Genomic DNA, 26,692 nt, shown 5'->3' with positions numbered 1-26,692 from the left:
AAACCTTTAATTAGATGATGTGCATACAAAAACTTGAATAGATTGTTAGTTGTATTCTCACCATTGAAATAAGTTGGGGTTTTGCCATGGACTTTTATGAGAAGTGAATTGTATCCTGAAGTTGCTGAACTTAGAATATAGATTAAAACAATCAAGCCATTTTGTTCCTCTTAAAAACTGTGGTGTAAGCTATGTGCATGGGGCAAAAAGGTTTGATTGCTTTTGTTTTTGCTACAATCTACAAATGTTTCTTGGAAAACATGGATAGCTGTGTACAATAATAAACATATCTTATGAGTGTAGAATCACGAATTTGTTTGCTTAAAATGGTTTTATCGCACCAGGACTCATTTACTGAAATGGTTATGTGATTTGGTCATTACCGTAGCTGTGATTTTGCTTAAATCTGAATAATTTAATCTTATATTTAACTGTGTGTGTATGTGTATACACACACATGTTTTCATTCTTCCTTGTAGTAAATCCTGCGTGCTTAAAAGAATCCCAGTTTCCCATCTGAGAAATGTAGGAATTTGATGAGTTACCCATGTGTACACAATCCAGTACTCTTAAATTTTACAATTAAGTGAGAGTTTTCAAGTGTTTATGCATGGATAGTGCTCATCGAGAACCAGTATTGCAAATTTTTTCATAGTCGTCTGTACAGAATGTAATATATTGGAAGCAGAAGGGTTATTTAATTGATAGAGATTACTTTTGGCAAGTAACGCTGGTAAGTAAGTGCAGTGGAAGGCAATGTATATCTTCTCATTTGCATCTAACTAAACGTGAACACTGCAGTTCAGTTTTTTCCTTCACTTGGTTATTGCTAAACCATTCAGATCCTTTGGTAAAATCAATACATTTCCAGCCAGAATTTTAGGAGCATATGAGCACCTCAAACTAAATACATACAACAAACAAAAAGTAACAAAGGTGTCAGCATATTCTATCTGTGTTTGCGCACATTGCTTTATCTGCAGACACATTTATATGTAAATGACACTTAGTTTGTAATTCCTAGTACTGACCTGTTAAAATGCTCTGCTTTATTTTATTCGTGCATCTCTATATTGCTGCACCTTTTGATTTATTCTAATGATGCCAGAGCAATGTCATTTAAAAAAAAATGTGAAGTGTTTTGGAACTGCTGATACTCATTTTAACAGGACCCCGCAATGAGTTTTAGGTTGAGAATATTTCCAGGGATTATCAGCATTTTACAATTTGCATGTACAAGCAGATAAGTAGCGTGTTGTACTCACTCTAGCACTAATGCATTACATCTATTTCAGTTAACAAGTTTTTAATATATAAAGATTAGTCACACAAACACAATGCATAAGTATTAATATAAGATACATACAGGTTCTCAAGCACTTCAGGTCAGGACCTTTGCTAAACACTGAAAAGCAGCGAAGGAGGTTGCTTTCAGCAAAACCAAGCTTGCTTGCTCATTTTCTCGCCATCCCCAACTCCCTTTTTCTTTTGAAGGGAAAAAAAATGACGCAACTAGGGAAAAAATACAAACAAGCAACTCATTATTGCTGCGATAAAATTGTGGCGATGTCTTTGGTCTCCTCATCCTTATTTAAAAGAGGAAACAAAAATAGAAAACGTTGGTGGTGGTTGTTTTTTTACTTTTCCGTTTTGATGACATATGTCAAGTTTTGCCTTGACAGAGTAGTCAGGCTTCATCTTTACTAGAACTTGTCCTAAATGTAAAAAAATATTCTCTTATATTAAACATTGTGAGGAAAACACATCTGTGCATTAGATGTACTGCGATCATTCCTTCACCGGCTCTAAGGAAAATCCTAGGTCACAGAGAGTTCAACAAGCCACTAATCCTGAATACCAAATCCAAAACCACACAAAAAAGCCCCACAACCATCTCCGTATTATTGCAGCAAATTTCTTTCCTTTTCTTTTTTAAAAAACTTTTTAAAACTAAGAAATGATTGCAAGCCAAAACTAGCAAGAAACAGTAGGGAAATGTGCACGCTGAAGAAGAAAACAGAAACCCAAGGAGCTGTATTTGAAGAGTTTGTAAAGTTTATTTTGGTTTTGGTTTTGGTTTTGCCACTTTCTTGAGGGGAAAAAATAGGCATTTCCCTCATTGTAGAAAGATTGAAGGGCAGTTCATAATGTTAGTAAATATTAATTCTGCAGTCATTGTTCAAAGTTGTGTATCATAGTGTAACATAATACAGATCATAATATAATGCTGAGCATAATCATTATGTTTAGCATCGTGTTTGTATGTCGCCTGGGTTTTTATACATGTACTGTGAGTTCTGTGGTAGATGTTTTAAAACTCCTAACAATTTTTTTTTCTTTCTTTCTTGGGTTTACTATTCAGTTTCTCTATTTACACAGATGACCTCTAGGAAATCAGCAAACAGACGTCTTTTCTCGGGAATGCCCTCTTCCTCATACCCACCAGGGTTCTGATGTTTGGAGACTCATGAATCAATGTTTATACTAGAATGATTTCTAACACCCTCTTTTGCTACTACTGTATTTTAAAGGTACTTTTAAAAGTGTGATGGGAAGGTTTGCCAACAGAATCAGGTTTAACTAAGAAAATATGTACACGGCTTTGACTCGGTAAACTCATGCTCGGAATGGTTCAGCTTCTTCATATTTGTTCTCTCCCATATTAGAAAACAATTAGCTTACTAAACAAATTTGAGTATTTCGGGGTGGAATCTACTTTGAGTCTCTCTCATTTGACTAAGAATTACAGGATATTTGATAAGCTTGTTTAAAAATGGACATATCCAAATATTATCGTAAACACCAAATGATTTGTTTTACCTGCAATATAAGTATTTTACTAAGTTGGCTTACATAGTATCTAATAATATTTGTTAATGTAATTTAACTGCTGTGAACCTTTACTGAACAAATATTGAAATTTATACAAGTCAAAGAATGAGGATCTCTAATGACTTTTGTAAAGACTTCCGTTTAATAGTTAAAGAGAAAAGTTTATATGACATAGCCAGTGTAATAGCAGATTTTACATTTAATAAAAAAAGAAAGAGGTATATGTATTTGCTTTACTCACTCCAACATAATTTGCATTACAGTTATGGGTATTTAATGAGCAAATTCCAGCTAAAATGCTATGTTGATTTTCTTAGTGAACTTTGAAATAGCTATGTACCTTACAAAAACTGTCTGTTTACCCTTATCTGTCTAAGACTACAAATATTTTAGGCCTAATGGGTTTAATACAATTATCTTTCTGGGGCAAAAGAATGTAGTCTAAGTATAGGATGGTTCTGTTGTTGCAAGTATTGTATTCAAATAATGGACAATCTAATTTTGTATCAAGTAACCTTAATATGTATTTTATAATGGAAATCATATATTTAATGGAAATCATATATTTATGTAGTTCGTGAAAAAGTGTCTATATTGAGGGAAACATTTGAATTGTAAGAATTGTGGGCACATTTAATGTGGGCACATGAAACCCACTTAACTTTGGCAGGCACAATCCTTATCTCTTTTTTCTCCCTTGCGTATCATGACACTCTGACATTAAATATGCACATTTAATTCAATAAGCTTCACATTTCAATTAAAATGTCATTTAAAAAACTCTTGGGCACTCTAGGCTTGGTTGAAACAATCTTGCCAAGGTAAACCTGGTATTCCAGGAAATAGTAAAAGTGACTTTGGAGCGGTAACCCTGGAAGTCCTTGGAAATGGTCTGAAGTCAAATAGGCTACACAGAAATCATTGTTAGAAAATTAGCAGTAGATCTCTCTGTTATCTGCAGAGTTATTCAGTCCAACAAGTAAAATCAAGCTGGTTTCCACTGAAAGATGACGCTAATAGTTTTGTGTTCATGTGTCCAAACGTCGTCTCTGCCTTGGCAAAGGAAACTCCTTCAAACTTGTGGACACTGGGATCACAGCTCTTGGGATCACAGTATAATAATGTATACTGTTCCATTCAGCACTTAGACTGGAGAATAGAAATCTTAACATTGAACCAATTTTTTCCTTTGCTTTGGACATTACAAGTCTGACTTTGGCAATCAAATATAAGCTTATTCTGTACCCGAAACATCAGGGTCTGCCCCTTTACCTAACCCTGGCAGGAATATTGTTGATTTTGCAGTTTTGTAAATTTACTGCACTCATCGTCGTTTATGCATGGGTACTTTCACTCATGCCCCCCCCCCTTGGAGTTGTTCCTTGGAGTTATGCATGAGTTTTCCCTCCATTAGAGATGACCTCGCTTCCAGCCCTCACAAATCCCGGACCTTCCCGTTCCTCTGTTAACCCAATTCTTTCCTCTCCCCTGAGCTCACAGCCAGTTACAAAGCAGCAAGTCCAGAGGCGGGGATTCAAATACTTCCTGCTTCCTCTGAGCTCTTTCTGAGCAGAAGAAAGGCTTTTTAAAACTGAAGCTTGGATTTCCCCCCCCCCTTTTTTCAGATTGCTCCATTTTTTGTTTTAGGTTCTTAAAATGCTTTTTATGCGGCAGTTGGGATTGGGGGGAGGGAACTTTTATCTCATTACAGCCAATTACAAAGCAGCATTTCAAGGGGCAGGGATTCAAATACATCCTGATTTGAGTTTGGAGACTGCCTGGTGCATAGACTCCCAGTTCTCATTTTTTGAAGTTTTTCCGGATGTTTATTCTAAGTATGTAACTTTTTACAGCAGTTGTGTCTTCTTCTGTAGTCGTTTATGCATAGGAGTTTTACTTCTGTAGTCTGTGTATAGTGTCAAGAGTTTGTGCTTCTTCTGTCTGATAAACTTTGATGTACCCACCACTCCCCCCACCCCAAACATTACATGTCAAATATTTTAGCTGTCCTCATTAGCTGATTTCATTTGTGTAACTTCCTCTAAATCCTTTCCAACTTGTTGGAGAGCCAGTGTGGTATAGTGGTTAAGAGCCGTTCACCTGCTTTTTTTGGCATTTCTAGCCAGCTAAGCTCTGTGGCTCATTATTTTCATAATTTAGTTGATCCAGACCAAAGAAGAGCTTTTTTCTTAGCTCGTATGAATGCCTTTCCATTGAAGGTCCTACTAGGTAGATTTAGTCACATTCCGTATCAGGAGAGACTCTGCCCCTGCGGTTCAGGATCTCCAGATTCGCTTATGCATATTATATTGGAATGTCGCCTGGGTGAGGGCCCTCATAATGACTGTCTATTACATCTGCTTGATATTGAAATAGTCAATAATAAAAGTCGAATGTTATTTGCTCTATTGTCTAATGCTAAGCCTGAAACAACTGCTTTGGTTGCAAAAATTTTGGTAACGTTATTGAGACGGGGATCCATGAAGCCCGTCTAATATTTTAAGTTGCTGTTGTGATTGCGGTTTATCTAGTGAATGGTCAATGATTATTACTATTATTGTTTATTGTATTATATCACAGTCCGGCTGGATGTGCAGATTATTTTAACCTTTTGCTTAATTTCAATAATGTGGTATATTTTATATATTTTATATTTATTTGTATTTTATATATTCTGTATATTTCTGAGCCTGATGGGGCCCTGGTTTGTTCATCTTGGGTTGGTGTGATTTGATTTTGATTGTGAGAAGCTGTATGAGATGTCTTTTGGACTATGCCTATTAAAGGTTAATGATATGATATGATATGATATGATATGATATGATATGATATGATATATGGTTAAGAGCAGTGGTTTGGACTCTGGGTTTGATCCCTCACTCATCCACATGAGTGGTGGATGCTAATCTGGTGAACTGGATTTGTTTCCCCACTCCTACACATGAAGCCAGTTGCGTGACCTTGGGCTAGACACACACTCTCAGCCCCACCTACCTCCCAGGGTGTCTGTTGTGAAGAGGGGACGGGAAGGTGATTGTAAGCCGTTTTGATTCTTCCTTATGTGGTAGAGAAAGTCAGCATATAAAAACCAACTCTTCTGCTTCTGCTTTTTCTGCTTCTTCTTGCACTTGAACTTTTAACTACCCAAAAGCAAACCATTTCTAAAGGGAAAGCTGTTAGACTGCTGCAGTAAAAAATAAACATGAGTCTTGTGGGCTGCTAAAGACTAAAACATTTTTGTTCTGTCATAAGCGTCCATTGACCAGAGCCCATGTCTAGCATCCTATATAAAAAAAAACTTGTGCTTCAGTAAACAACGTAATTCTATGTGTGGTATTAGCAGTGCTGAGTAAAATGGCAACAGTCCTTGGAGTCTTGAAAATGATGCTTGTGTGGAAGTAACTGACAATTGACAGCCCCTCCCGCCATGTTGTCCTCATAAAATTTGTATAAAGTAGTTAAATTGAAAGATAGCAAGTAATGGGTGACATTTATAAATGACCAGGGATTAGGATATTGTTCCTATACTATCTGCTGATCTAGACTGGTACAGATAGCAGGGACTTCCATCCATCCATTTTCCTCACCCTTCCTCCAAGGAACTCAGGGTGATGTATATGGTTCACTTCATTTTTACACCCACAGCAACCCTTTAAGTTAGGTTTGGCTGAGGGAGGGAGTCAGAGATAGGTCCAAGATCACCCAGTCAGTTTTATCCAGTCACAGTAAAGGTTTAAAGCTGGTTCTCTCTAGTCCTAGACCAACTCTCTAACTCCGAACCCAGATTGATGTATGTGTTTGCAGCACTACATTGTAAGCTCATGGTCTGTCAGGTTCAACCAGTTGAGTCACTAAACCAGGTCTACTTACTCCATGACTCGTGGAGAGCCACATTCGCAATTACCATCAACCAAAAGAGCCACATGACTACTGTATGCCTTGTGTGCCACCCCACAAAACCCACATGTACAATAATAGTAATAGAGAGAGAGAGAGAGAGAGAGATTATTTTTTGTGCCGTAACAAAACCTTTCTCTTGAAGAGTTGTCCATCTTTTTAGTAGATGTTTTTATGGCCTAAGCTGTGGGCTGTTTAATGAGTACTATTTTATGTTTCTTGTTAAAATTGTATTATGTTGTTGAGTATTGTTTTATGCTACTTTTTATGTCCCTGGTGAGCTCCTTGCTTGTTTAATTGCTGATTTTAATATAATTTGTAATGTTTTGTAGTGTTGATGTTGTGAGCTACTTTGAGCAGTCTCTGGACATGCGGCATATTAATTTTGTAAATAAGTAATAGGGATTGCTTTTATTGAAAGTTTCTTTGGTGTCTGTTCTTCAAATGTGCCTTCTTTGAATTGTGTTCATGGGTTAGCATGTTTAACCGGTTACAGGAACCAGTTGTTCCCAAACGACATTGCAAAGCAGAGATACCATGTCTTTAGTGTGATCAGATGTGTACCAAAGGGGAATTCATCAGGTTCATATGTTAAATTCTTGCTGTATTGCAGCTATAGTAGAAGAAATTCATTCTGCACAACAGGAACGTGATGAGGCAATCATGGCAAGATTGAAGTTGGCTAATGAAGAAAGAGATGAAGCATGTAAACAAATAAAACTCCTGGAACAATCTTTTGAGATGTATGTAGACATTTCCTGCTATATATTAAATGATTGCTATTTCTGCAGCTCCTTAGGCAAGAACTTATCTGACATCCTTTATAAATACATATGCACATTATAAATATTATAATTATAAATATTATAAATATGCACACTGTATGTGCATGTGCACATGCAGAGAGATTTTTTACCTAGGTCCCACATAGGGATAAACGTATGTTGTCTCCATGTTGCTGCTGCAATTGCTAATACAGTGCAGTATCAATGGGGCTGCCACATGGCAGGCTTTCCCATAGTTTGTCTGCTCCGAAATCTGGCAGCCACTGCCCCCCCCCACACACACACACCACCAGGGCTTTTTGTTGTTGTTTTTAATCAGCAGTTGAATATCATTGTAATATGCGACTTTCAGTTTTTTTAAAAGAGTAAATCTCTAGTCCCTTTTTTGTAGAGATATGCCTGTTCTCTTATATCTCCACAATGAAAAGGTCAGAAATAGACTTTGTTTAAAACGGTATGAAAGCTTGGAATTCTGAGAACCTGCAGATTGCATAATGATTTCCAATAGCAGAGTATAAAAACAAAACCCAGGAAAACCCAAAGATTTGCAATCCCACAGCAGCCATCCAGGCTTTGCTTTGATTTCTCCCAAATTTTGCAGCAAAGCAGGTTTGGGAAAGATCAGTGAAAAGCCGGGGAAATCCCAGGAGGTTCATGAGTGCACCACATTTGGAGTTACCAGCTCAGCGCTAGGAACCAGCAGAAGCTTTAGGGGACTGGGGGCAAGCAAATTGTTGTTGTGCCTATCATATCACTTCCAGCGTGAACCTGGACGTGGCATCATTGCGTTGGCTCTAGAGGGAATTCTAGAATTTCACATCAGTGCAATGATATCATTTCCAGGTTCACACTGGAAATGGCACTATGGCATCATCACAACACCTATTCCTCCTTCCCATTGTATTAAAAATGAATGAGGGTTACATTTATCTTGTGCTGGGCAACAGTAGTCTCAAAGAGCCCATTCACTTATTTCTTAATATTTTATTATTGATGGAGGTTTTTTTGTATGAGGAGCCAGTTTTGCTCCTGAGACAGAAATCAAGGTGAATGTTAGTGGAGAAAAACTTGAGTATTGATTTTGTTCAGGAATAAATCAAGGGAGTGTGACATTTCATACAAGGTTCAGTGCTTGGACTACAAGGCTGTCGGTCAGAAGTTTCACTGTATAGAAAATCAATCAGACCTTTGTGGCAGTAGACACTTTCCATCAGAAGAAATGCTTATTAAGGAGCGGCAATCAAATCCTATACCCTCCCACAACATTCTCTGTAAATCAAAAACATATTTTAAAAACCAATTAAATGGAATCAGTTCTTTGAAATAACAGCCTATATTTCACAAGGAGAGGGCCGTAAAGTGAAATTCACAGCCATGTTTATTCGTTATTAGCCACTGCTACTGTGTCACAGCTTGGACATATGAAATAGTTACCACCATATACTGCAGAAACTTATTTTCAGGTGCATTCCATGCCGACTGATGGAAACAATGAATTATCATTTGATAATTTATGCCCAGCCACTCATGAATGAGATCCTCTCCTTATAACATGTTAAATGCAAAATTATGTGTGTGAAGTGCTGTCAAGTTACAGCCAACCTATGGCAATCCAGTAGGGTTTTCAAGGCAAGAGACTAACGGGTGGTTTGCCATTGCCTTTCTCTGGTATTCCTTGGTGTTCTCCCATCCAACTACTAACCAGGGATGACCTTGCTTAGCTTCTGAGATCTTACAAGATCAGGCTAGCCTGGGCAATCCATGTCAGAAAAATTCAAAATTAGGGATAATTTATTCATCCCAGGGGGCAAAAATAACCAATAGAAACGACATATTTCTTATTTGAAGTGCACCTATTGGTTTAAAACTGTAGTTCCTCAGGGAGACCACCGTACCTATTTTTGACCATAGAATTCAAAATTGCATCTTTGTGTATGTGTCTTGATCCATAGCTCCCATAGTTTCTCCAATTTTATATTTTAAATAACTGTAATTCATTTACAACTAGGACCAGACCAGATGCAAGGAGATCCCTCACTGGATCATGCTTTTTTAAAAAAAATCATGAAATCCTGCTACCGAGGGCCAGTTCACTCAGGATTGTTAACCCTCCCCTTCCCACAGATTTCACCGTGTAGGTATCACACATACAGCCTGCAGAGTGGCTGCTCATTTCATGTGCCATTGATGATTTTCTTTCAGCACTGTGGGAGTGATCTGCAGGAAACCTTTCTACAAGTTAGGCCTGGGTTATATGTTGGACACTCAAAAAGATCTTCAAACTGTTTTTCTATTTATTTGTGATATTTTTAGGCCAGATTTATCCACATACAGGATTCAAGATGGCTAATGTTAAATGTCCAACAGCCCATTCCTGAGCCTCAAGGACGAAAGTCCTTAGGAGGACAGGAAGGGACTGTGCTGGCGTTCGTGCCCCCTGCACCAGCTCCTGTGCCAGCTTTTTGCAAAATGCCCCACAAAAAATTAAAACCCTTCAAAAGGCTTTTTAAAGCCTTTCAGCAGCCAGGGAATGGCTTTGGAGGCACTGCGGCTCAGGAATGGGCTGTTAGTCCTGTGTTTGCATATTGATGTTTAATTTCTTATTTAAAACATTTATATTCTACCTCATCAGCCAGTGCTCTCCAGGCCATGTCTAACCATCTATTTGAAATGCAATAATTAAAAACGCATTAAAAAAAAAGATAAGTGTGGAAGGATCTTTAAAAAACCTTTGCAACACACAAGAGTCAATATGGAACAATTAAAACCACAAGGGAGCAATAAAGCCCCCGAGACAGCAAACTAAAATAAAACCTATCAAAATAATAAAACCACACATTCTAGGAAGGGGGTGGGCAGAGTAGAAGAACAAAACAGCGGATGCAATAGACCATTAATAGTGAGCTGGGGTGCAAGGAAGAAATGTTTTCACTTAAGGCCTAAATCATAACAACTTCAGCATGGTGTTTCCAACACTGCATAGGAAATGCCAGGAGATTTGAGGAGCAGTATCTAAGAAGGGTGGAGTTTGGGAAGGACATGATGCCACTTCTGCATGATGCTGTATGCCAAACACCATGCAAACTGAAGGGTGGAGGTGCCAGTGGAACAGGCCCTGTCCACCATGTTCTTTAAGCTGTTGCCTTTGGTGTCCTGTGTCAGAAGGTTCCACTGGAAGAACATCCAGTAAGGCTATTGCTGTATAAATGATTTTAACCCTCTCTAACTACCTTTGGGGTGTTATGTCTTCCTTACTCTGGCATCTTTCTTATTAAAATAGGGAAGTAGCCGGAGTATTGAACAGAGAGAGCTAATGCACATGTATTTCCAAGGTCCTTTCCTATGCCATTGTCAGATGATAACCTGTTCCAGAAAATTATAAAATTCTCAAGAGCATCTTCAAATTCAGCAAAAGGAGCTAGAGTCAAAAGAGATTACTGGAAATAGTGCAAGGAAAGTCTTGGCTTTTTGAAGGCCAGCTAATGGTTTAGCCACATAATTATTAGTTAATATCAGTTATGAATGGGTTTCTACTTTTCAGAAGCTGTAAAATTATGTTTAAAACAGTTAACTTTTCATTAGGGTCTCTAAATAATGAAGATTACTTGTTTATCCCATTTTTCACTACTGTTACAGAATTAGTACAGTATTATTCAGTACATTTACAGTTCTATCAGAATTATTCTTCAAGTTTACACGGAAACCACAGATAGTTTTCATAAAAATGAGCAAGGGTGTTGTATCTTTGTTTCAGAATTGAGGGATGGAGACCCCAGTTGCTTGGCTCCACACAGATACCTTCTAGGGGGAAACAGAAAGAGTTTTCAAATGAAGTTTTACCTGATTTTCTGGCCTTCTGTTCAGAATTAGAAGTTATGTTTCCACTTTCCATAGACTCAGCAGTATAAGGCTAACCAAACCTACTTGGAAGTAAGCTCCTTTGAAGGCACTGTAACATACTTCCAAGTAAATATGTTTAGGATCGGAGTGCTGGTGTGTTCTTTCATTTAGGGATGCCACAAACAAAACTAAAATACATTAATTTCAGGTGAAATTTCTAAGTCCAGAAATAGATAAATAAATAAATAACTAAAAGAGCGTCTGCGCTCTCCTGCCGCTGGGGAACTTTCTTCATCTAAGCACATATGAACAATTGATCCTTGTAGTCATATATAGTAGTAAACATTAATAACTTAACATTCTGAAGTCGGTACTGAAGATACGGAGCATTATTGAAAGATGGAATAGAGCAGGTGGCACTTTAATATGTTCAGTGTCATGGTTGACTCTAAAGACTACTAGAATGAAATTACTTGAGGTTCTAAAGATTTAAAAAGCGAACTCATTTTGCTGCACTAAGGAAATGCTACTGATCAGGCTTTCTGTGTCCCTTTTTTCTAGGCTAGAAAATATTAACCCTGAAGAAAATGACATGGTAAGCCATTCTCTGAGGAGATTTCTTGATGTCAGTCTTATATCTTAGAGGCTTAAGTTCAATTGAGTGGGTTTCAGAAACTAAGATGTGGGGAAAAGAAGAATTGACACACTAATAATGTACATCTTTGCCGCAGTATGAAAATTCAATAACTTCACTCAGTCAATTTACAATTCACATGTGCCTATTAATTAAAACCCTATATTAAATAAAATATATTAAAACGTCTTGTCTGACTAACATATAATGCTGTTGGTAGACATTACAGGAATTACTGAACAGAATAAACAATGCAGACACTGGGATGGCTATACGAAGGACTGGAGCTGTAATTGTCGATCGAATATACAGGACTCAGGAACGCAAAAAGAAAATAACTGCTGAAGAAATGAATGCAGTCATAGAAGAACGAGATGCTGCTTTGACTCAAGTAAGTCCATGTTATTTTGTAAAAAGCTTCCCTGGCAGATACTCCCCTTCCCTTCTCTCCACTACTGGAAAATGATTTGTTTTCCTGTTGAACATGCAGCTTTTGTGAAAACTTTCATACACACAAAACTATCCTAGGAATTATTGCAGAGAAGTAACAATAATACACAAAGCCACTTTTCAAAAATAATTATAGTGTTATGGTGTGTGATATTGCAGTATTGGAAAACATGCTGGCATTAAATTATTTAAAAAATAGAGAAAGAAACTCCCACACACTCTGTGGATAAGGTTGAAATCTAAGATGACCTTGGTAAATTGAAGATAAGAGACATAAGTAATACAATGAAAATTACCAGCAGATGTAACGTAACACATGCTGAGAGGGGACTAGAAAACCATAACTGTGTGTAAAAGTAAATATTATAGATACAAAATGTGATTGAGGTAGTTGGGTTCAAATATTACTATGAGAGGCTGAAGACTGTAGGGAATCGCAGTCTAAATGTAATCCTTGAGGTAAAAGTATTCTTATTTCCCAAAAAAGTTCCTTTACTATATAAAGCAACAGAGGTAAAGAATGGGCCAAGAAATTGGAAGAGTCAAGAAATGGCTGCACCCTTGTGGCTTGTCAGGCAATTATAAAATAGCCTCAAGAATATCCAAAAGTGTGCATTTTCCAAGGTAACATGATATTTTATAAAAATTTAAATGTGACAGCTTTACAGCCACCAGTGTAACTGAGTCACAACTGCTGTGAACTTATCAACCTTCCTACTCCAAACAGGCAAATCCCAATAGGTGATGCCCAGTAAAGCAAAGAAGGAGAAAGTCCAAAGTAGTCACAGGCAGGCTCTCTTCTTCTCTTGTATGCTCTGCTGTGGCTCCTGTTGATATGTGCCAGTGTGGTGTAGTGGTTAAGAGCGGTGGTTTGGAGCAGTGGATTCTAATCTGGTGAACCAGGTTTGATTCCCCACTCCTACACATGAAGCCAGTTGGGTGACCTTGGGCTAGTCACAGCTCTCTTAGAGCTCTCTCAGCCTCACCTACCTCACAGGGTGTCTGTTGTGGGGAGGGGAAGGGAAGGTGATTATAAGCCGGTTTGATTCTTCCTCAAGTGGTAGAGAAAGTCAGCATATAAAAACCAACTCTTCTTCATCTTCTTCTTCGTCATCTTCTTCTTCTTTTGTCTTCTTCTAACTTGGGCCTGCAAAGAAATTAGCAGGCCCCTTAAATCGAGCTCCAGGCCTTCTCTGTCTCCTGCTACCATACTGCCTCAGGGTAAAGACTTATGCACCCCTGTTAAACAAAATCTTAACTACAAGTTGACCAATGACTTTGAAATACCTTTCTTTTATAATATCTCCTAAAATGGGAAATTATAATTTGCATCTTCTCCCATTTTGGGGCCTACCACATAGCTGGAAAGAAATTAGCAGTTCTTGAAATCAAGGTCCAGGCCTCCTCTCTCCTGCTGCTGATTGAAAGGTAGGAGCGGTTGCTCGTGTTCCATGATATTTGCTCCCTGGGCACAGACTGATTGGAGCTACTGTGGTGTAGTGGTTAAGAATGGTGGTTTGGAGCGGTGGACTCTGGAGAACCAGGTTTGATTCTCCACTCCTTCACATGAGTGGCGGATGCCAATCTGGTGAACTGGATTTGTTTCCCCACTCCTCCACATGAAGCCAGCTGGGTGAACTTGGGCTAGTCACACTCAGCCCTACCTACCTCCCAGGGTGTCTGTTGTGGGGAGCAGATGGGAAGGCAATTGTAAGCCGGTTTGATTCTTCCTTAAGTGGCAGAGAAAGTCGGCATATAAAAACCAACTCCTCCTCCTCCTCTTCTGCTTCTTTCCCCCTAAATTCCAACTTATATAATAGAAATAAAATAACATGCTAAAGGGAAAGTAACATGGGTTATACATGCAAGCCACAGTATAACACTGCACAAAAAATGATCATACGTCTTGTGCAATGTTTTATCAATGTGCATGTATGCTTTAATAATGTAAAGGGGCCGTAAGGGAAGTGAATTGATAGGTGCAACAAACTATATGTTCCAAGTCCAGTCTTTGTTTTAGAAATTCCACCACAAACTGGAATGAAAGAACAAAGGAAAGCAATGTAATGTGCAATTCTGAAAAACTAAAGGAACAGAATGAGGAGATCTGTTCATCCCCTAGAGCAAAAGAGACTTCTACTTGTACAATGAAATTCTTTGAAAGAAATATAAATCCTTTATGTCAGTTCTCAGTTTCCCATAATATGAATTCAAGGCACTTCTACTCACATGGGTGTTCGTATGTGTGTTGTGTGTTTCTGCTGCTTCAGCCCCCTCAAAAGGCAAATTTGCATGGGATGCTGCAGAGTCTTGTTCAAAAGGGGGGAGCTATACTATCCAGTTCCCCATCTGTGCTTTAGCTTTGTGATATATGTCTTGCTTGTTATGGAGAGTCCCTTGCCCTCAGTAGTGGCTTTCTGGGAGGCTGGAGGATCAGGAAGACATGGAAAGTTGAATGCTCTTAATTCATGAGAGTTCAAATCCAACATTGTGAAGACACTATGAAGACCTGACTGATATGTATTTATTTCTAGGCTGCCTCACAACCAAAGTTTGAGGTGGTTCGAAGATAAAATACATTATGCAAAAAATAGACATCATTACAAAAATGAGCTAGCTGTTTTAAAATCGTATTAGTTCCTTTCTGTGCCTCTAGCATGCTGGTCAGAACTGGGCTTATAAGTTTTTTTGTTAAATGTAGAAAGCTTTGCTGTTGGAAAGTGCCCACAGTAGAATCCTATTTTTGGAACATTTTTCTCACATTCCTTATTTTTAAAACAGAACACTGAAACTAAGCACGAAGATGTCAACAAACGAAGAGGGAATTTTTATGTCTGGCTTGTGGCGATTTTGATTTGTTCAGTATTTCTATTGCAATGTGCTCTTCAGCGGGATTTGTGAAATTTATATCTTTTTAACGGTTTGCAGTGTCTGTGCAGAGTTACTCCAGCCAAAGCCCACTTAAATCAATGGGCTCTGGAATAGTTCTGCATAGAACTGCATAGTTTGGCTTAAAGTTATGGATTTCTCCATTTGCTTGACTGTGTTGCTCCTGGCACCTACCTTAAACCAATGTCAGTGCAGCGCACGGGTCAAGTTTCAAGTAGATAGTGTGGGCCATAAAATGCCACTTTTATCTTAAGTATAGTGCACTACAAATATTTGATTCCCAGCAGTACTAGTCTACTTAATACACATTCTATTTCAGAGTGAGGTGCACTTTATTGATTCTCAGTTGTACAGAGCCAAACTAATTTTATGTTCCTAGCACAGGGTCTCTCAAAATCTAACAATTAGATAAATATATAAATATAAACTCTGCTTTCCATTTCTGCCTTGATTGATCTTTAGAGACTTTTGCCAAAACAATGATAATTTTAGCTACCCTGTAGATGACCTGAAAAAATGTAGAAAGAGGGGTTTATTCCTTGACTTCGGAAAAAGATGAAGCCCCCTATGTTTAAATGGCATGCTCTTCGTTGTGCTGATTCTTCTGTAGTGAATGGTTTTGAACTGGCTTTGCTGCTTTGAGGCTTGCTATCCTTAGTGGCAGAAAATACTTTCTGGCCCTGGCATTTGTTCCTCCAAGAACAGAATCTGCAAAATAAGACACTCCCTTACTTGCAGTGTGTGAGAAGCAAGCTTTTCACAAGGATGGGTGATGATAAGTAAACCAAAAATGGAATACAGACTCACTCTTATGCAGACTTATACAGTGAAAGCCCATTGAAATCAATGGGTTTAGAGTAGAGTAACTCTGCATAGGATTGTGTTGATAGTCTGTGTTTTTAATGCAAATAGATGGCGCTTGCCTGTGGAAGCATAAACAATTTAGTTGTTTGGAGGAGGCTCACAGATGTCATGGCTTTAAAAAAACCCAAACATGTTTAAATAGAATTCCCTGTGGTAGCCTTCCTAAGATTGTTGCGTGACATCTGGCAAGTTAACATAGGTTACTTACAATCATGTTCCATTTGGATATTGCTTCTTCAGCCCTGTGGGTACCTGCCAGCAAAATGGCCCCTGAAACAGGGTTATGCTGGCATCTATAGTTCCAGTAGGGTCTTGAGGTTCCTGGGGAAAGTATAGTACTAGAAGCAATCGGCCTGACCCTTGCTAGGCCACTGGATGGGCTGTGGACCCTAGATCCTCTTGCATCAAAGTGCCTGATCATAGAATCTGGCTGGTAGGAAGAAAAGAAAACCCTAGCAAGCCAGACAACTAACAATTTGGTTTCCACAGACAATAATGAATATTCTTTGATAATAATGACATAATAATTGTTGGTCATCAGTGAATATGCAGTTATAGCTTAGCAATCTGTATTTTAGCTAGTCTTTAAAGTGTGGTTTGGCATTCCATTGCTGTAACATTTTAATTACACCATAATAAGCATGCACTTGTGTACTGGCATATCTTAAATCTTAGTTTTATTTGAACTTAGCTCTGTTGAAAACCTCTGTGGATGCATTTTTTGGAAGAGAGGGTCATGCAAGTTCTAACAGAGCACCAGGCAGCTATATGTGGATCTGTTATATGAGATTTTAAACGTAACCACGGTGTCTTTACAGAATGATGGGCATTATCATCACTGGGTTGAATGGTACATGTGTATGTAATCTGAGATCATTCAGTAGATTGCTCAGCAAATATGCAAACTACTTTTTGTATGTGCAAAAACAAATAAAATGGTATTTAAACTCAAATATTTGATACTACGTTTTGTATGTTTTTCCAAGTGAATAAAACAACAAACAACTAAGAACGTAGCTAAACATTGGCCGCAGTCTCTCTTCTGACTCCCGGGCTCTTTAAAAGAGAAACTGTCAGCCATTTACTTTCAACTGCCAAGACTTTTGTTAGCAAAGGCATCTAAAGTTATCCTGTATATGACTTTATTCCTTGCAAAGGAAACAGCAGCACAAATACACCAGAAGTAGTGAGAATGTACATAAGGAACCCATATCTTCATTTTTTTTAATGCTGTGCGATAAAAAGAATTGGAGACTGAGCACTATCGCTAATTAAGTGTTAACATTTACAGCTAATGTTTTAGATAAATGTATTTGCCAGCAGTGGGCAGTATGATGAAGTATCTCAGAGCAGCTGCTGGCCCTTTGCCATTTACACCTTCTGGACAGGAATGTTAACATGAGAGAAGCTTGGCAGCCGAAACTAGGTAACTGAGGAAGGGACGACTAGCTTTCTCTCTTACCTTTGGGCGGGGGCAAGATAATGGATATTTTCACTTCTAGCAGGGGCTTTAAATGCTTTTACTTAGGTGTGCTTCCTTCTGCAGTCTGGCTTTTTAAAAAACCGGTAACCGTGGTACAATCCAGCCAAAGGGCTGAAGATGTAGAATCTATTGTCAAAGGAAAACAATTGTTTCATGGCCGGCGCAGCGCTGTCTACTTAATACTCTGTGCTGAAGCAATAACGTAATTGGCAAGCAAACCTGGTTTTCCAGCTCTGAATAGTTTGATCACATCCTGCTTTGCAGGAACATGCTTATGGCTGTTCGTGAACAAAATTGGCACTCGCCCAATAGCTCATCTGAAGCGAGCTCAAGGCCCTCTTCTCCTGTTTGTGGCACCACTTGGCAACCGACCTGCCGCTGAGGCTGTAGTTGAGAGAACAAAGGCTTAGAAGCCATATACTCAAAGGGCCATCTTGTCAGATAAAGCAGGTCATTGGTGACCAGTAAAGCATCAATTAGAATTGTGGGTCGGCTTCAGAGCAAAGTTTTTCTGCCAGCTTAGTTTACCAAGGAGAGGCCAAAGAAATCACTGTTTTTCTGCAATTCAGAAAGCATTCAAGCATTCTCGCCACAGGCGAGTGAGCATTTCTCATTGAAGGGCTACACCTGTGAGGTGCAGCAAGGGATTTTTCTTTAAAAGCTGTTAGGCCAGGGGTGGGGGAGAGAATTAGAGACTGCTTCACCTGGATTTAGGAATCTGTGTGTTTCACTAGTGAAAGGATACAATACTGCATTACCTTGTTATTCCTGGAAATTATTAAAATGAAATGAACGTTTAATACTATAAAAACCTGAAATTGGAAAAGGTTTTGGAAAAGGTGTTATTCAACTTTTAGTTACTGAGTTTCACAATATTGAATTACTATATAATAAATGTAAGGATATTTGAAGGGGACTTGGACCAAAAGGTTCCCTGTCACCATTAAATATACTTACCTTGTGCATTGGTCCATTTGCAGATTAACATACCAGCATTTCATGTCCTGGGCAGGTGTGCCATTATTGTGTTTTTATGAGCTGGCATGTGTAGTAAATACATTTATAAATGATTGAGTATGCAAAGAAAAGCTTCCACAGGTACGAACATTTTTCTGTGGTCCCCATTCTGTATTAATCAAGCTTACTATTAGCCAGCAACTTTGTTTTAATTAGCCTATCTGGGCACCAACTCCTGTGTTGTTGCTTCTGGGACTGCTGCTAACTAGTGCAAGGGACTGTAAATATAAGATTGCTTCTATGATTTTAATTCTGTACTTTCATTGTGATTTTAATTCGGTATTTGCTTGTGAGCTTGCCAAGGCAAGTAAAGTATTAAAAGTTTTCTCAGGATATAAATAAACATATATGAACAGAGAACGTAATGAGGCATGCCTTCTTCAAGAATCTTAATTTAAATACTTACCATCTGCTTTTCTTCCACTGTGGAGACCCAAAGCACATTACTTACAAAATATAAAGATACCACCCACCATCCCATTTAAACAGATATACACAAGTAGGCACTAAGGACAGTCTTCCTAGAGGAGAATGGGATATAAAGACCCAAGCTGATGCTGATTCTGGCAGCAGAGCTCACAGAGGGTTGCAGGCGGAGGGCCAAGAGCCCTTTGGCTCTTGCCCTTGAGGCTCATACCAAAGTCTTGTCAGATAGATCACGATGGGTAGCCGTGTTAGGTTGTCTGTCACAATAGAAAAGAGCAAGAGTCCAGTTGCACCTTAAAGACTAACAAAATTTCTGGCAGGGTAGGAGCTTTTGATTCACGGAAGCTCATACCCTGCCAGAAATTTTGTTAGCCTTTAAGGTGCTACTGGACTCTTGCTCTTTTCCACTACCAAAGTCTTGTGCTTTTGTACAATCCCAAACTTTAAATTATGGGCAGTCAATGGGAGGGGCAGATACTGAGCCCAGGGGCAAGAAACACTGTAGATTAGAAATTCACCAGAAATTCTAAACTTGGAAGGTCATTTTATTTGTTGTTTATTTATTGACTTCATTTATATCCTGCATTTCTTCCCAATGGGGACCCAAAGTGGCTTACATCCTCCTCCTCTCCTCCATTTTATCCTCACAACAACCCTGTGAGGTAAGTTAGGCTGAGTGTGTGACTGATCCAAGGTCACCCAAAACCTGCTATAGCAGACTGGGGATCCTAACCTGGATCTCCCAGATCCTAGTCTAACACTCTAACCACTACTCTCACAAAGCTATCATCAGGAGAGCTATGCATGCATTAAAAAGAAAACAAATCCTGAAGTTTTAGCTTGTGGGATTGGATTTAACAGGCTACTGGTACCCTCCCTCTCTCACCCTGACCTAGCCACAGTGATCCATGCAACGGTCACCTCCAGGTTAGACTACTGTAACTTGCTGTATGCAGGGCTTCCCTTAAGACTGCTCTGGAAACTTCAATTGGTCCAGACATGAGGGTACAGGTCCTTAAGGAGGGAACATGTACAACCAGTGCTTCACCAGCTGCCCTGGCTCCAGTTTGAGTGCCAGATCAGGTTTAAGGTTTTGGTTCTGACCTTCAAAGCCCTAAATGATCTGGGACCATTATACCTGCAGGACCGCCTCTCTCAGTACACGCCCCAGAGAGCACTTCGTTCAGCAGAAGAGAACTTACTGGTGATCCCTGGACTGAAAAGTATCTGGTCTTTTCGGCTGTGGCCCTGGCCTGGTGGAATGCCATGCCAAGTGAGATCAGGGCCTTGCGGGACTTGAAACAGTTCTGCAAGGCATGTAAAATTGAGCTGTTCCACCAGGCATACTGTTAAGTATAGCGACAGTTTCCATCCTGCTGATGTCCTTTCCCTCCCTTCCTTTCCTTTCTTTGGTATGACTGATTCTGTCTGGTTATTTATTCCCTTATTCCCTCTGTACAGTTTCCCAACATTGCTTTTTGTGCTGCTTCTGGTTGAGGGCGCCTGGATTATAAATTATATAATAAGTTTTAATTGTAAATTGTGGTTATTTTAATTGTACTGAAGTGTTTGTGAGCTGCTCTGAGCCTGACCTGGTCAGGAATGGGCAGCATAAAAGTCTAACAAGCAAACAAATAAAATTTTACCATGTTTCTCTGTATGTTATAGTTATGTTTGAAAAGATTGGTTGGCTCTAAAAGTGCCCTTTGGATCTAACCCCATAATTTGGATTCACCCCAGATGTTTCCAACACTCAGCACTTGAATGGAATGGAATAGGCTAGAAATACAGAGGAGTAAGTAATTGGCTGCCTGTCACCCTAATCTCTCCTAGAACCTCTCTGACTTACCTAAAGCCTCTCCCCCATTTTTCAGCATAAGCAAGATTTCTTCCTGTTCTGCTGATTGCTTCCTGTGTCTGGTTTTAGACAATATGGAGCAAGGGCGAATCAGCAGGGATGGGTGGAGTGAATGCAGTAGAGCAGAATCTCAAAGATATTTCCTTTGAAATCCCCTCCTTGTCTGATAGTCCTGTGAGTCACTCCTGCCCTTAAAGTGGAACGAAGGTGAAAGGGAAATACTCTGTAAAATTAAAATCCCAACCTCGGTATTACTGGAAGCTGCTGGTAATTAAGATTGGCTAGCAGACATTTTCTCAAAAATGGCAGTAGGGAGACCTTGGTCCTTGTTATGTAGGGAAGACAATTTGGGAAGCCTAGCAGACAAATATTCTTTTAACATCAGCAGGCCACATTGTAATGAAGAACACTGACCTTTAAAAATGGTGTAAAAGGAATGGTTGAACAGGTTCTACAAGAATAAACAATGCAAAATATTGAATACGATACCAATCAAGGTTAATGTGATAATCCTTGACACTATGATGGATTGGGTATAGAAACTTTAATGTGTACATCATGCTTTCTTGCCTATTAAGACAGGCCCATTATTTTGTGTACATGGAACTTTTACCATCATTAAATACATGTGCAAGCAATTGCATTCTGGAATTCTGGGCATGCACTGAAATCAGCTCTGGAACTGGTATGTATGAAAGCCCAAGTATGAAAATCTGGGAATTCACAACATTGCCAGAGTGACCATTGGCTCACCTATTCTGGAACTTTCTACTCTGCCCAAGTTCTGCTAACTGAGATCCTTTCACTAACTATACATGTATACATGTATTCTGTAACTGAGCAATGTCCCCTTTGCTAGCCAGAATAAACAATAAAGTAAGCTGTGACCGGCCCTGACCTGGATGGCCCAGGCTAGGCTGATCTCGTCAGATCTCAGAAGCTAAGCAGGGTCAGCCCTGGTTAGTATTTGGATGGGAGACCACCAAGGAATACCAGGGTTGCTGTGCAGAGGAAGGCACTGGCAGACCACCTCTGTTAGTCTCTTGCCATGAAAACCCCCAAAAAGGGGTCGCCATAAGTCGGCTGCGACTTGATGGCACTTCACACACACACACAAGTTGTGGCCAATGGTGGTGGTGGTGGTGGTAGTGATGGAGGGAATGTGTGTTCTTACATGTAAAGTGTAAGTAATATATAGCAATAGGCTATATATTTGTGTTGATTCATATCTTTTTTAGATGAGTTGTGCATATAAAATCACCACAGTTGTAGTCCTAATAAGGTACAAAATAAGGTAGATATTTAACTTGAGCCTACACAGGACCCATGACCTCAGGAATCAACTTTTTCAGGGTTGGAAGGTACTGCTTGGGGGAGGGGAATGCAGCAAAGATATGCATCTGCTAGCACTTTCTGCTGGTGAATTGCTGGATTCAACCTGTAGGTCAAAATCTCTTTTTAAATATGTTAATGGAACCAATGCATATCATAAGACCATCTATCCTACAAATTGAAGGAAAGATTAATTAGAATGCTGGAGAGGGAAATCCCTCTTTATAATATTTAAATCTTATAGTCATTAGTACAGATGTACCGTAAATAACATGTTTAAAATTGGTTGCACATTTTTAATGAATCTTCCATTTAAAGTGATTAATTGTGACAAATTTTGCCCTGGTATGTCTATTTGTGTGTAAAATCACTTGTTGTGCCTGTTCAAACAATGGTATTGTGTAGAATTTTCAAAATCAATTTCTGTATAGTATTTGAGTGGGGAAAGCACTGGCAAACCACCCCGTAAACAAAGTCTGCCTAGGAAACATCAGGATGTGGCGTCACCCCATGGGTCAGGAATGACCCGGTGCTTGCACAGGGGACCTTTACCTTTTTATTTGAAGACACAAGCCATATATTCTTCTTCATCTTATATTTAATTGCAAATATTAATTTATTTTTAACATTGAAGATTCATCTCTCGGATACTGAAGGGCTGCTCCCCTTTTAAAAATGACTCTAGGTAATGTCCCTACATTTGCATGAAAGATGGTTAGATTAATTGCTGTTTGACTCTTCTGAAATGGTGCTAAGCTCTAAGTTCATATGGATCAGAATCCCTAACCACTTTTTGGGACCTATTTAAATATTTAATGTCAGCCTTGGGATGAAACAAAATGGTTTATATTACTGGCAGCTTACATCAGTATGTTTAGAAGTAGCACCCATATAGTATTACAGCTCAAAGGAAAAATATATTTTGTTAATCCTTAAAAACAAAAACCCATATCATGGTATTCTGGCAGTTCCTTGCATATGTAGAAGCTCTGATGCAGGCAAGTAACTCCTGTGCAGCTGACCTTTTCAGTCACTTCAATGGAGGTGGGTACTTCGCCCATGTCAACTGCTTTGTTGGATGAATTAAGAAACCATCAAGCATTGAAGATTGCATAATAAACTAACATTCAGTATGAATGTTTTGTACAGAATCCTGAACACTTCCTCCATCTGAACACTTCCCCCTCCCCCAGATTTTGTTTTGCTGTATCTAAAAACATTTAATGAATGACTCATGCTCTTGCAGAGTTCCTTTTTCTTTCGTCATTTACATGATGGGAAGATACTTCATAGTTTAAAGTAGAGGTCCATAAAACATTTCCTTATCGAAGTCAGGCTTGAATAACTGCTTTGTTTTAAAACTTCTAGTTTTCAACACCAAATGACATCATATGAAGAAAACCTGATTCTATTCAATTGAAAGCTGATGAAATCCATTCCATGTAGACTTGGAATATTTGAATATTTTAATGGAACCAGTAGATACCACAAAGGAGTCTAGCCTATCAGTGAAAAAAATGTTGCAAGTTGAGTTACAACCCTTTAAAAAGTTTCATTTTAATTTAGAATCCCTGTCTGTAAGTGTCTTGTGTCTTCTTTTTTGCCTTTAAATTTGGGGAGAGATAGGACATTTACGCATGGCTTTTTTCCTCAAGTCACCCCGCCAACTACTTCAGGGCTTTGCCTTGATTTTGCATGCATTTTCTGACCTTCAGAGGTCTCCTCGCTCTCTCCTCGGTCTTTCCACACATTTTGCCCGCGTTTTCTGGATTTGCCTTTAGCCAGCATCCAGAAAACCCAGGCAAAATGCACGAAAAAGTGCAGGGAGAGCAAGGCGATCTCTGACAGTAAAAAAATGCATGCACAGTCAAGGCAAAGCCCCGAAGTCGTAGGCAGGGTGACCTCAAGGAAGTTGCAAGTCAGGCCTGACCCCCCCCCCCCCCCAGTAATGTAAACCAGTATACGTAGCCAGTATCCCATGCTTGCTCAGTGGAGACAATAAATTCCTAAAGACACCCAACTCAGAAATTCTTAAAGAGACGCAGTGCATAGCAACTGAACCTTATACCCACTAAAAGTGAAGATGACCACCTGTAGCAGTGAACTGTGGGGGAGATGACAGGAATGCCTTGTCTGACCCTACAGTTTTCTGTACAAGAGAGCTTCAAAATGTCTGTTAAAGAAGCTTGTATCTATAGAAGTGCTTTTCCTGATGTATTCAAGCATGCCCAAACAAAAACCTAAAAACCACCTGTAATCTGAAGTGGCACATCCAAGAAAAAGCATTACCATATGGTTCTGGCAAATGGATAAACTAACCTTAATGTCTGCTCTGTTTTACATTCTTTAAATTCTCACTTCATGGTTAGTCCCGTTGAGATCAGTCATGTTGTAAAAGTTTATTGTAATAGTGATTTTACTATTTGTGTTTTTCAAAATGTATTGTTCCAAAACATGGAAAGCATCTTCTTGTTTTATTGGTTTCCCGTTTATTGTCAGTGCTGTGTTTTTTGTCAGTATTACTGAAGCTTTTCAGTGTAGGGCTTTCTGATTCTTGTGGTCTGTCTACACATCCACAAATCCATAGGAGACACTGGAGCAGTTGTCAGTGCAACTGAGAGTACAATATGTTTAAAAAAAGGCAAAGATGCTTGTGTACAAGTAGAAGCACCTGAAAACTCCTGATCAGAGAATAAATAACGCAGTTCTTTTCCTGTGGTGGCTGTGACATCAGACTCTATGATACTTGTTTCCTGAAATAATGTGGCAGTAGTTAACAATGCGCCTGTCCTTTTGTGTTTTAATTGTCAATTTAACATTTAGGCAATAGTCTTGTTTGCATATGGATTTCAAGAAAATCCATTGAAGCTTATCTGAAAACCAGCTCATTATAATGACAGATTGTTTACAGAATTTTGTTTTCCTGTCCATCAACTTCCGCTAGTGGCATTCAACCAAACAAGATGATATGGTTATAAACACACACATATGCTCACACACATACAAAACACACCCTGCCTTAGAGCCACACCAGTTCCTTCATGCATGAATTGAAGGTACATCTATTTCATGGCTAAGAGATCGTTAGAGAAGAAACAAGCTGAACGTTTGACCTGAAGTAACTGTAACTGAAGTAACTGAAGCTTTATCATTTTTTTGTGTTGATTGTCTTCTGCAGCATTACATATCTCTTTCCCACGCCCTAGCTTTTGCACTATGCATAAGCATTGCTGATTATGAAAATGCAAATTGTTGTGCTTAATTCATATAAATTGATTACAGTAAGTTACTAGCCAACAAAGAGTTTGCTAGCCCTTCTTCCCATATTTTCAGTGCAAGAGAGCAATGTCCTAAAAGAAAAAAAATGAACTGACTATTCTGTGCTTGGTTGTCTGGAAGCAAGCAGGTAATTGGCTGTTTAGAAACCTGGCTTACATATCATTCTTTATGTATCTGGTTGGCCTTGGAAATATTCAAAAGTGTCTTTACCTTCTCTAAAAAAGTTGGGGCATTTTTAATGTGCCCAATGCATAGATGAGACACTACATGAAAGAGGGAGAGTGAACTCTGATTGACAGGATTTATATAATTAATCATTGGTTGCTCACTTAAGCATGTGAAGGGAGAACAAATTCAGTAGACACACAGCTAGGCACCATAGTCATGCATATAAAGAAGTAACTAAAATGTGTTCAGACACTGGATTTTACTGGAAGAACAAGTAGTCAAATTTAAGAAAAACCCTGTACAGAAGATCAAATATTGGATGAGTAGCTGATCTAATTTTTTTTGCCACTGTTGGGCTGGATCCTGTGCCCATGTTTATTCTGCCCTTTCTCTAAAGAGCCCAGGACTAGGGGTGTGCATATCAATATTCCAAACGGGGGGGGGGTGCTTGCCGGCAAAAATGGCAGCAATAAATGGGATCCGAAAGCACTTTGGTCCCGCCGCCATTTTTAAACACCCTGTCCCACTCCCTCACTTACCTACTGCTGGCTAAATGTCCCTGCACTGGTGTTGCTGCAGGTTCCTGAATTCCTGGACCACACCTAAAAAAGGATATTGCACAGCTTGAGCTGCCAACTTGGAAGGCTTTAAGAGGGGAGTGGACATGTTCATGGAGGAGAGGAGTATTCATGGCTGCTAGTTAAAATGGATACTAGTCATGATGCATACCTATTCTTTCCAGGATCAGAGGAGCATGCCAAATATATTAGGTGCTGTGGAACACAGGCAGGATGGTGCTGCTGCATTTGGCTTCCTGGAGGCAACTGGTTGGTCACTGTGTGAACAGACTTCTGGGCTTGATGGGGCTTGGTCTGATCCAGCAGGGCTTTTCTTATGTTCTTATGACTTCGAAGTGGGTGGCTGCTAAACTGTGCCAT

At 39.2% G+C, this 26,692-nt stretch overlaps 1 protein-coding gene across 1 annotated transcript in view; it reads left to right on the top strand.

Annotated features, from left to right (window-relative positions):
• The window catches only part of MIPOL1 (mirror-image polydactyly 1), a 127,467-nt gene that overhangs the window by 16,158 nt on the left and 84,617 nt on the right, over positions 1 to 26,692 (top strand). The window contains exons 4-6 of the mRNA XM_056851401.1: positions 7,343 to 7,472; positions 11,916 to 11,949; positions 12,209 to 12,379. Coding sequence (XP_056707379.1) covers positions 7,343 to 7,472; positions 11,916 to 11,949; positions 12,209 to 12,379 — 335 coding nt within the window. The remainder of the gene's footprint in view (positions 1 to 7,342; positions 7,473 to 11,915; positions 11,950 to 12,208; positions 12,380 to 26,692) is intronic.

This window comes from Euleptes europaea, chromosome 6, assembly GCF_029931775.1.
Source record: "Euleptes europaea isolate rEulEur1 chromosome 6, rEulEur1.hap1, whole genome shotgun sequence".
In the NCBI taxonomy this organism is placed as follows: Eukaryota; Metazoa; Chordata; class Lepidosauria; order Squamata; family Sphaerodactylidae; genus Euleptes; species Euleptes europaea.
This window is presented reverse-complemented; position numbering and strand designations above follow the sequence as displayed.